The sequence below is a fragment of the Engraulis encrasicolus genome, chromosome 9 (genome assembly GCF_034702125.1).
Source record: "Engraulis encrasicolus isolate BLACKSEA-1 chromosome 9, IST_EnEncr_1.0, whole genome shotgun sequence".
Lineage (NCBI taxonomy): Eukaryota > Metazoa > Chordata > Actinopteri > Clupeiformes > Engraulidae > Engraulis > Engraulis encrasicolus.
The window spans coordinates 55,849,650-55,862,149 of NC_085865.1; the positions used below are offsets into that span (position 1 = coordinate 55,849,650).

General features: G+C 42.3%; 1 protein-coding gene and 1 long non-coding RNA gene across 3 annotated transcripts in view; one reads left to right on the forward strand and one right to left on the reverse strand.

The window, feature by feature from the left end:
- LOC134456042 (vasoactive intestinal polypeptide receptor-like) overlaps positions 1–12,500 on the reverse strand; it is a 152,824-nt gene that overhangs the window by 128,385 nt on the left and 11,939 nt on the right. Inside the window, exon 2 of the mRNA XM_063207468.1 lies at positions 2,885–2,975. Coding sequence (XP_063063538.1) covers positions 2,885–2,975 — 91 coding nt within the window. The remainder of the gene's footprint in view (positions 1–2,884; positions 2,976–12,500) is intronic.
- LOC134455238 (uncharacterized) lies at positions 4,858–6,568 on the forward strand. Of its 2 annotated transcripts, XR_010036084.1 has the most exons (4): positions 4,858–4,938; positions 5,735–5,874; positions 6,242–6,375; positions 6,500–6,568. It is a non-coding gene; the product is annotated as an uncharacterized LOC134455238 (long non-coding RNA). The 2 variants fall into 2 exon arrangements; XR_010036083.1 differs by having other exon boundaries at positions 6,242–6,544.

The following is a 12,500-nucleotide window of genomic DNA, read 5'->3' on the forward strand; positions in this document are numbered from 1 at the left end:
CCACTATTACAACATGTTTTGTCTGTTTGTCATGTCTGTCCCAACTTTTTTGGGATTTGTTGCATGGGTCAAATTTTAAATGATGACATAATTACCTCAAAACAATATTTCTGCTTGACTTTAACAACTGATATGTTGTCTGCACATAATGCTCGACCTTATTAACATATTGAATGTTTTGAAATTGCCAGCATTTGGATTTTATTCACAAAATACAAAGTGTCCCAACTTTTTTGGAATCCGCTTTGTACATACCATACAAACACGCACGCACGCACACACACTAACATTTAGTGAATGCTTTCATCCTCTCACACACACGCACACACACACACAAACACACACACACACACACACACACACACACACACACACACACACACACACACACACACACACACACACACACACACACACACACACACACACACACACACACATCATCCTTCACCCCAAACAGACCTGCCTGTTTTTCAACATTATACACACTTATACTAACCTGGTGACTCGCCCATAATACTTCTCTTCATTCGTATTCATGGTCTGGAGCTTATTTTTAGTTTAGTTTAGTGAGCTACCAGGCGGCTGGCCAGTAAGCAAATAATTGGCTGACAGCCGCCCAATCGTTTCAACCAAGACTGAGTGCCATCCTCCTGGCCTTCTAATCGTGTCAAGTCAAAGAACCTCCAGACAATGAGTAAGAATGAAGAGAAGTATTATGGTCGGGTCATACCAGGCTACACTTACACTACAATATTCTACATTATCCTACAATATACTACATTATACACGAATACACATTACTATACACAACATTCCACTACATTACACAATATTCCAATACTGGTGTTTCAATATTACACACCATTACACATTAAACAATATTCCACTGCATTACACACATAACAGATGTTTTGATCATCAGCATCCTTCCACACCAACAGGCTTGCCTGTGTTCTCCCACGCTAACAGTGAATGGAAATGGAGAAGAATTAAGCAGAGCAAAGCTACAGGTGGCCTTCAGTGTTCCACTCTGATAGCTCAATGGTCAACACGTCAGCAAATCAAATTGAACAGAACATTGTGCTGTTGGTTTGATTGGCTGCCTCCTGTGCTGCTTGTGAAAGATTAAACTTGTCTTTTCCCTCCTCTTCGCTGCTGTCACATGCTTCCATGGGAACCAATGGAGGACTTTAAATTGAGTCAATTTACCTGTCTGTACCTAAGAACAGGTCTGGAACCAAAAAACACCTGGGCATTTCAGGCTTATTTCTGGTTTAATTCAATATATCACAAAAGCGCAATTCCAATGTCATTTTCTCATTTGCAATCGGGATGTTGGGAAAATTTCCAAAAAAGTTGTTGCGGCTACGCTGACATAGCCTGGTCCTGACCATCCCTACTAACATTTCATTTCGCACTCATGGTCTGGAGGTTGTTTGATCTGACGCGATTGCAGGAAGCGGGAAGGACATTTTTGGTAAAATCAGGATAAGTTGTTGAATACACATGTCTGATGTCTATCTTGGACAATGTAAGACCGTTTAACAGACATGTCTGACAGAACATCCTACCGTAGGATAAAATTACAATGTATGACCGTTTGTCAGAACACCGGTCAAATCCTACCGCTCAACATCGCTCCACAGAAAACAGTTACCAGACGTAGTGCGGAGCCAAGTCTCTTGGCAGAAGTACGTAGGATGGTACGCGAGGCTAACGCTGGCAGCGTCAGCAAAGTCCGAGGCCACAAGCACAGGTTGAGGATGAGAATTAGGATAATGGAAAGAACCTGTGGACTCGTATGGCCTGTCTACCACATTCCCAGCCTCGTTTATACTGATATAATATACTACCAGACATAGGTGTGCACAAATAGAGACGAGGTGATTCTAAAGTACCTGCCCGTTTGCCCTACTGGACAAAAAAAATGCCCTTTTTGAAAGAAGTTTCTTGTTACTATGTGCTGTGGTCCATGTTGACATGAATAATATGAAAATGCTTCTTGATTAAAAGCATGTGACAATAATGCCCCAATATAATATAGCCTAGTAAGCAAGTTCCACATACCTCTTCAGCACCTGCCCCTCAAAATATCTGGGCACGCCACTCCTACCAGACTATAGCCTCTCTACCAGACTACCACATGGCCTCACTACCAGACCTGGTCGAAGCAACCAGCTGTCAAAGCAATGAGCAATGACTCACTTCATTTCACACACACACACACACACGCACACTCACTCATTCCATGTGTGTGTGTGTGTGTGTGTGTGTGTGTGTGTGCGTGTGCGTGTGCGTGTGTGGCTTGAGGGGATAAAGTATATATTTCCCTCTTTCGCTGCTTTATTAAATTCCAAGGCAAAGGTCAGGAGTCCTCTGACACCGTCGCTACTCAGTTTCCTTCCCTTTCAATTACGGAGTCAACAGACTGAGACTGTGCACGATGGATTGACTGTGTGTGCCTGTAACATCCCCAGAAACAGCAACACCCCAATGTTGCATCACAGAGAAGATGGAGAAAAAAGAAGACTGGGGAGAGTTTAAACGGGGAGAATCAGGAGTGAAGGAATACCACTCCCTCTAACAACACCATCCCCCAGAGGACACTAAGAACACCATCTCCCAGTACAACTGCCCTGTCTGACATTTATACTTTGTACATCTCACAAGGTTACTCACTCATCAACAGAAACAGTTCTCCACCAACATTTGTAATGGAACAGAATCAATCTCCTGCTGCATGTGTGTGTGTGTGTGTGTGTGTGTGTGTGTGTGTGTGTGTGTGTGTGTGTGTGTGTGTGTGTGTGTGTGTGTGTGTGTGTGTGTGTGTGTGTGTGTGTGTGTGTGTGTGCGCGTGTGCGCGTGTGCGTGTGCGTGTTACCTGTTGTGACATTCTCAGAGACTCGGCTCTTGCAGCGCTTCTCCTCCTGACTGATCTCATTTATGATGTGACACACATGCACACCCCGGGCCTGAGGATGGAGAGAAAGAGAGAGAGAGAGAGCAAAGAACGTCAATGTCGTACAGAGAGAATAGGAGAGGGCCCAGACAACTACCCTGAGCAACTCCATAGGGCACATCATATTAATTAGAGACGTGTTCCCCAATGGTAACAAACAAGTGCCTTCATGTGATGTAAGATTTGAACCAGTCTAAGACTTGATGGACAGTCCCACCCATGATTCGAGGTGGTTAATTAACTATGGTCAATTGTGTAGGACATCATGTTTTTTTGTTTTTTTTACCTCTGCCAAGGAGGTTATGTTTTCGGTCGCGTCTGTCGGTCTGTCTGTTTGTCAGCAGGATAACTCAAAAACTTATGATCGGATTTGGATGAAACTTTGTGGAGTTGTTGGTAATGACCAAAGGACCAAGTGAGTGCGTGTGTGCGTGCGTGCGTGTGTGCTTGCGTGTGTGTGTGCTTGCATGTGCTGACTGCCTCTGCTGTTGTACAGTATTCCCTCAGGCCCATGTGATCCTTAAAGGTGGGATAGGAGATGTTTTCTGGCACATATTTTACCATATCATCTGAAAAACTCCTCATGACGCCATAGCACCCATTGAAATAGAGTGTTTGGAAAAAAAACGAAATCTTTTGGTCCAGTGTAGAGGGCGTAGTCAGAAGAAAACGGCAACCAATAGAAGTAATACTCATCATCACTTCTATTGGTTTCTGACACGTCCATCAACCGCCAGCACTCACCCCTCCTCCCTGCGCGTTCACCGACTCGTGAACTTGACCGACCCCGCCCCCATCATTCATGCACACGCGACAAGGCTCATCATCACTCGGCTAGTAGCAAGGTAACGAGAGTTAGCAGCAGGCTGAGCTACTTGGAAACTTTGGTGGCTTTTGCAGAGCTACAGGAAGAACTTTGGCTTTTGGAACACTGGACTAACCATGTCAGGATAACATACTCCCTTGGATTATAGTCATCGGACTCGCAAGACCAGACTCCAACACGGGCTGAAAATTGGAAATGGGACCCGACACTCTTGGACACAGAATGATGTCGGCTACGGCAGCGGCTTCAAATACGCTTTGGTGACCATATTTGTAATCGAGAGGTGAGATAATATATTTGTCTGTATAATATTTTGTGAATTGGTTTAGGACACAGTGGTGTCTTTTTTTAAGCAAGTAAGTTATCCATTGAGAGGGGTCAGAGGATTAGCTCAAGCTCCAACATATCTAGCTGCTACCTTGCTTAACATAGCTGCTACCTCAATCGCTTTATTTTTTTGTGTTTTTCCCCCCTGTGGCATTTATTCTGTGCACATGAACACGTTTTCAGAATTGCTATGTGTAACTCAGACGGTTACTCTTGTGTGTTTTGCTACTAGTTGTGCGAACGAGCCAGACAAACCAGCTGGGAGGAGGACGGAAGCACCCCTTCTCCATCCGCGTTCAGTTACTAAATACGGATTCGCCCCGTAGTAAGTAACCTACCATGTTTACGCACACATTACTTTGACCAGCAAAGCCCATGTCTTTCTAGTGGTTTACAAAAATATATCGTTTGCATGTTTTGCTTTGGTACGTCTCTGTTGTATGACTCTGGTAATAGTAGCAAGCACAAGCACAACCTGTTCGCCGCTCCAGCATTGCAAAATAGATTGCCTTGGGTTTTCAAATGTTTAGAACTACATGATAGTGGGTGTAATGTTGTTAACTCGCTGATGTCGTTTTTGAGAAGACGGTAGTTTTGCATTTGATAAATACCACCTAATGACCATGACGGCTACACGGCAGATCTTTATTGTGATGGCTACACTGAATGATCACATGGAGATGCCGGTACATTATTTGTTTTACCCTGGTTATGTTCTGCTTTGTCCATTCCAAGGTGTGGTGTTTTCCATTGCTGTTCCTTGCTCCTGTATCACAACATATCAAGGCTGCCAAGTAAATGAAGAATGAATCACCGCACACTGGTAGTTTATTTTTCTCATGTTTGTGGGTGTAATTTCGTCCAGTTGCAGATAGGCCTATCCTTTTTGGAATGATCTGCCTTTGAAAAACAATGGTTCTATCTGACAAAAGCGAACAGATCCTGTAGTTGTAATTGATACACTAAATCAGTGTTTCTCAACCTTTTTTTTAGGCGAGGCACCCTTTCAATTCATGAAAATTTCAAGGCACCCCAAACCAACTAGCCGTAATATAGCATCACATCCGATACCACACAAGCTTAGAATGTAACACATTTGGAGACACACAACCTAGTCGCACGACCTACGTTCAAAGTTGCAGCTGGGGTGACCAATATTTACTTTATTGTGCGTAAATGGCAGATCAAAGATTCCACTGACTAACATTAACTTATCAATTTTGACAAATATGTTTTATGTTATATAATTTATTTATCAGCCACGTTTCCGCGGCACCCCTGAGGGGGCCCTACGGCACCCCAGGGTGCCCCGGCACCCCTGTTGAGAAACACTGCACTAAATTATGATATTGCTATGTGTGCGCGCGCACGCGCCAAGTTTTCAATTCAACACACTGGGACACTTTTCAGTCTTTGAGGTTGCTGGAATCAACACAGACCACCTCCACGCACCTTATCAGAACACTTTGCATGTTTTTTGTATACTTGTCCCCTTTGTGTATTGCTGCTAATCTTTCTCTTTCTAGGTTCTGTTGGTTGCATGCAGATTGTGCCAGATGATTTATGGTCTAAGCATGGACTCTGTGCTAATATGCAATTTGTGCTCTTTTTTCCCTCAGGTCAACAGCAGACAGGGTCCTTCCACAACCACATACTTATGCCAGTAAAAGCCACAGCTTTTCTCCTCCAATCCAAGAAGCCTAGACTGCAGTCACCATCTCAACACACCAACCAAGAGAAAGGCGGATGGCTCAATTCAGTATGTAGTTCTGCAAATATTCTCAAAGGTCTTCACAGCCCCCCATGGTGCTGAATGCGTTTACATTGATTTGTGTAAGGTAAAAAACAATGCTGATTACAGAACATAACTAGGGCCATGAATGAAATTTGAGGTAGCAGCCAGCCATCACCTGATGGTGAGAGGTGGTCCTAAGATCAGAGAGAAGCAGGTTGAAATCCCATCCTTACCTCTCCCTACCTACACCTCCATCCACAGCTGAAGTGCACTTGAGCAAGGCACACAAGTCCACTTAGGTCCTGGGACTGTAGCCAACACCCTGTAAAACCCTGCTGTGTAATTTGATGTAATGAAGCCCTAATATAGTCTAACACATTGCTTGTTACAGATATGGAAAATTGCACAATAAAAGTTCCAGGACATGAAGGCTGCATACTGTGAACGTCAACCTTCAGGGCACCGTCCTGCGCAGAAGACTTTCTACCCTAAGAGGGATGGCTGACCGCAGACACTCACAACCAGGTGAGCCCAGATAAAGGAGTTATTTTTGGTGTCCCTGCCCCAACAACCCAGGTTACTTACATTTAAAATGTCACTGGAGCTACTGTCAGATATGTGATTTCTAATTCTGTTTATCTTTTTACAGCACAGACGCCTCCAACCTCAGACTAGGCCCTTCACAGTTGCTGCTTTTACCCACCTTCCCAGAGTTTTTGTGTGGTATTGACAACTGTAAATATAGTATAAAGTAATGTATCTAGTGTCATGTGTAATACATTGTTTAAATTGTCCATACATTTCAATGACAGTAAATATTGGTGGACACAATTTGACTGTGTGGCTTTTTTTTTAACTCATTCTCTGACTGAAAATGCATGGTTACATAATTTATATATTCCACAAGACCACAATCAGAAGATTATTTGACAGGTTGCATTTATTTTCTATGTATGAAAAAAACAATGGTAACAAGACAAACGTGGTTCCAAACCAAAAAGGTGAGATGTACAGATGAATGCTCCTACAGATAATGAAAAATAATAAAACTCTTCACACTGCCGGTTTGTGTGTTTTATACCGTACTCTGTATAAACCTTTTATATTGCTCTAGTGGAGCAGGGTAACCCTGGCTAATCCTGGGTATTGTACTGTGTATTACAACGTCAGCCCTGTTCAAGTGCCCCATACTGTCTGTAGGCTGCATGCCTGAAGAGACCGTTTCTCTCATCAGCCCAATGTCTTATCAAAACTGAGAACACCACAGCATTTCCTTTCAATGTTCATGGGCATCTCCTTACAGATTGCGCAGAGGCGCCAGGTTGGTTGTGCTACTGGGCTGTGACTGAGGACCAGATGTCATGTGCCAGGTCGAACATCAAACTGGGGTCACGGGTCAGGGCACGCTGCAGTAACCGATGGGATTGCTTCAAATTCAATGATTGAATCAAGGCCTGCAAAGCAATAAATACGTTTTATGTAGTGCATTTTCTATTTGATGATGGGGACTAAATAACTCTATTGACAATAAGACCAATATGGACATAAGCAATCATTATTGTGTATATAAATAAAGATGTGCCAATTGTATGCATACAACGTTTTCAGTCAATTTCTTACAAACTGGTGTTGTGCCAGGGGTTACACAGATGTATGAAGTAGATGGGCTTTTATGGATGTACTTGAACTACCACTGGTGTTGTGTACCTACCATGGAATATCACACTACTACTCATAGGAGTAGAAATATTGTAATGGTTATCACAACAGGTGTACTCGTGTAGCCTACTCGTGTTGCGATATAGAATACATCCGTTGTGATAACATCCATTACAATACTTACACATCTGGAGGAATAGAGCAGGACATAATGTTATTGAGGGATGAATGTACATCCTTACAGTTAGCAGGGCGTCAATTCTGTTGGAGTCTCCCTAATCAATACCCCCGACCTCTGCTGCGTCTATCTTCCTCCTCCTCCATCTCTGGCCATCGGTCCTACTGGGCTGTTAGGTGGTTATGATTGTGATGGGCCAGGAAAGTCAGAGCTGGAGCTCTCGTGGTCGTGGAAGGTCTAAAGCATATGAAAATATCGTCAGCCAAAACAATTTCATTAGCGTTGATCAGTTCGGTTGTTTTTCTTTACTCCCTCTCTCCCTGTGTCTGCGCGTGCGACAACCCAAGTGAAATCTGAAGTCATAGCCTAAAACACTACGGATTGTGGTGTCGGGTATATATAAATACAATAGTAAAATGCATACTGCGGTACACATCTGTCAAAATAAATCACAGTAGGCTACTGTAGCTACTGGCTAGAACTACTGTCTAGGGATGACGGTATAGCATATGTCATCAGTGTTAGGAAGTTAGAATGAGATATCTAAGTAACACGTATCAAGTCAAGTTCAATAACTAATCTAGTATACATCTACTGTCATCAATATTTCTTGAAATGGCAACCATGACGGCCTGTGCGTTTATTGTGATGTTGAACATTCTTACCGTAGCCGGAGACAGTGCCATGGCGGGAAGTTAGCTTGGCTAATTTGTCGTGGCTTCTAGCCCGCCCCCGCCTCGTGAGCTCTCGTGGGTTCCCGGGATAATCCGAACACTTGACAGACTGCATGCGCGTTCATGTGTTTTGAAGGCGTGGCTTTGAGGGGAGGGCTGAAGGGAGAGGCGGGCTGTGTATTTTCAAAAATATAGCTCACAGGAACCGTTTTTCAAAGATCTCCAACCCTACCTTTAAAGCACACTTCCTGAAGAGTTCTACATCATACGTACAGTAAAGCTTCTGGGGTATTATATATCCACACAACATACTTAAAGGGACACTGTGTGAGATTTTTAGTTGTTTATTTCCAGAATTCATGCTGTCCATTCACTAATGTGACCTTTTTCATGAATACTTACCACCACCATCAAATTCTAAGTATTCATTATGACTGGAAAAATTACACTTTTCATACATGGTCCGCCATTTTGAATTTCCAAAAATAGCCATTTTTTGCTGCAAAAATTACTGTACTTGGACCATACTAGAAAATATTTGTTTATTACTTAGTAAACTTTCATGTAAAGATCAAATTTGGCAATAGGCAGCCCAGTTTCAATGAGCAGCATAGTTGCAGTACCTTTTTTGACTATTTCCTGCACAGTGTCCCTTTAAAGCCTCACATGAAAATTCTGCAATATTACTGTTTCCTGTTCTGAAAAATATCTGAGATAACATGCTATATTACTGTATTACTGTACTGCACGCTATGTTACTTATTCTACCTTCAGAACGAAGTTCTCTTTTTTGATTGGCTGATGGGGTGACCATTCATTTCATTGAACCACTCAAGCATGCATAGAATCTTTGTTTGGAATACTGACTGTATCTAAGATATAATGCAGTAATCATGGTCATGATCTACCGAAAAACACATTATTACACTGTCTGCATTCCAAATGAGGATTCCACGGACGTCCCAGTTAGACGCATCCGATTGAGAAGCATCTAACTTGGTAACTATGCAGTCGGCATGATTCCTAAAACAAAATGATTCCTAAAAGTTTACAGACAGCAGTAGATTAAAAAGATACCCTGACCTAAAGGGTGATAAACGGGATAACAGCCTTCAAGCTCGAGGGGTTTGATGTTGACACATCGCCAGAGTTCTAAACCTCTGAATTGCCATTAACTTGCCAACTTGTCAGCCGTTATCTCTTATGTATTTCTGAATAGCATGCTAAATTATTGTATTTCTGTACTGCACACTAAATTACTATACTTTACTTAACTTACTTTTCCTAGACTCTCCGCCAAACCACATAGTTAAAATCTCATGTACAACCCTACTGTAGACAGAGAGGGAGAAAAAAGGACAAAACAAAATCTCACAGCTGTATTTTGTTCTAAAAAAACAGCTAACATATGAGTCAAGTTACTGTAGGGCCTACTTCCTAGGCTCTTTGCCAGAACATACTCTGGGGTGGGGGATGGGGTGGAGATGGAGGGGATGAGGCTCTTGAAGTTTTAAGTATCCCACGATTTGTTTTCATGTGCTGTTGCTGTTGTATGTAATCCTTTTATAATTGAGGCAGCATCACGGGAGAGTTGAGATAGCATTTGATATCAGACCCTCTAGTCTAAAGGTGATAAGGGTGGATCACACACACACATACACGCACGCATGCACACGCACACACACACACACATAGGCAAAGGGTTATACCGGTCTCGTTCAGTGGCAAAATTAATGTAAAAAGATAATGAAGAATCATGACCTGTCTGGGACAAAGATAAGGACACTAACTGAACTGAATTGGGGAACACATACACACACACACCAGGGACCGTCAAACACACACACACACACACACACACACACACACACACACACACACACACACACACACACACACACACACACACACACACACACACACACACACACACACACACACTACAGGATGACTTCAGTCTTGTTTAAAGTAATGCTGTAAAATAATTGGGTGGCCTGACCTGTCTGGGATGCTGGACTGAAAACAACTGGGAATCAGGTCAGACAAGGACACACAGGGACATAAGCAGAGAAGGACACACACACACACACACACACACACACACACACACACACACACACACACACACACACACACACACACACACACACACACACACACACACACACACACACACACTCTAGAAATAAGTTGGGTTGTAAAGAATGGGCGTCCATCCTTAACTGGCACAAACACACACTCGAGATGAGTGGGATAGACTGTAAAATTAAAATTATATCGAGACATTGGTTCCCCACCCCTGCATTACATAGTCAAGATGTTGTACCCTGAATAAGCTTCTGATAATCATGGTGTGTCCAAAGTTAGTGTACACACGTGGGCTATTAACTGCAACCCAAACGTGTGTCTGGTTCTAACGGTGGATATACATCAGACATTAGCATTCGCTTGATGTGTCTGGGAGCATCGAGAGTTCGAGAGGTTGGCGGGCTGTTTAGTTATTCCCTTTCACACGGCACAGTCAGTGTTAACGTTCTATCTGCGGACATCAACATCCAGTCCCACTCTCTACCAATGTTTTAAGTGCATATATGGCCATGGAAAGGCTAAAAAATGTGGTCGTCCTATCTGTTAAGCATGGTTGAGCACGATGATTACACCAAGAGTAAGATAATAACTTGTTATTTTATGGATTTTAATAAAATAAGCTCCATTTCAGCTGTGGGTGTGAGATTGACACCACACTATACACTCGCCTCCAAAAGAGTTGTCGCCTATCCATCTGTTTGGAATAACAGCTAATAACCTGACTTTCAATTAATCACTTGGCTTCAGAAGTCACTCATATGAAAGCTACAACCCTCTCGAATGAAAATGTATGTACAAAAATAAATTTCATGCACCAAAGACAGATTGACCCTTTATTGAACACAGACAGGGCAGATTTTGACAAGACAAAAGTTTTGTCGCCTATCGAACATAATGTGAAAATGAGCAGATAAGTCACTTCAAAACACTTCAAATACGCAGATCGGGTGTCATACTTAATCACTGGTTCACTCACACTTCTCCAGAAAATCAACTTTGGCCTTAGGTGTATGTTTAGGGTCATTGTAATCATGGAAAGCAACACAATGAAAAATCAATGGAGTTCAATGAGAGATGGTGAAATATTTGCTATTCGTAGAGCAATACATTTTTAACTTCATGATGTAATCAATGATAAAAGCCCTCACACACCAGCAGCATGCATGCAGCTCCACATAAGAGCTGTATCCCTCCCATGTTTGACTTTAGGCACCATGTATTTTTTCCAAATTCTTCACCTTTTACACCAAAGAAGTCTCTCCCACTGTCCTGTCTCAAAAAAGCCAGCCAAGAGTATGTCAGGCCTAATTCTGACAAAAATGAAGGCTAATGGGACTCATACTCTGAAATCAAGATCCCAAGATCAACCATTGTAGAACTGATAGCATCAGAACTATATGGTGTTGGAGATGAAGAATATGAAAAAAGAGAAATGGTGCATAAAGTGAAACATGGTACAGATACAGCTCTTATGAGGAGCTGCATGCATGCCGCAGGTGTTTGAGGGCTTTTGTCATTGATTAAATCATGAAGTTAAACATGTATTGCTCTACGAATAGCGAATATGTCACCATCTCTCATTGAACTCCATTGATTTGCATTGTGTTCCTTTCCATGATTACAATGACCCTAAACATACACCTAAGGCCAAAGTCGATTTTCTGGAGAGGTGAGAGTGATTCAGTGATTAAGTATGACACCCAATCTGCGTATTTGAAGTGTTTTGAAGTGACTTATCTGCTCATTTTCACATTATGTTCCATAGGCGACAAAACTTTTGTCTTGTGAAAATCTGCCCTGTCTGTGTTCAATAAAGGGTCAATCTGTCTTTGGTGCATGAAATTTATTTTTGTACATACATTTTCATTCGGGAGAGTTGTAGCTTTCATATGAGTGACTTCTGAAGCCAAGTGATTAATTGAAAGTCAGGTTATTAGCTGTTATTCCAAACAGATGGATAGGCGACAACTCTTTTGGAGGCGAGTGTACTGTATGTGTTTGCGTACAATTTTTTTGTGAACTCCTATTCTCATGTAACCTTTAGATTCAGC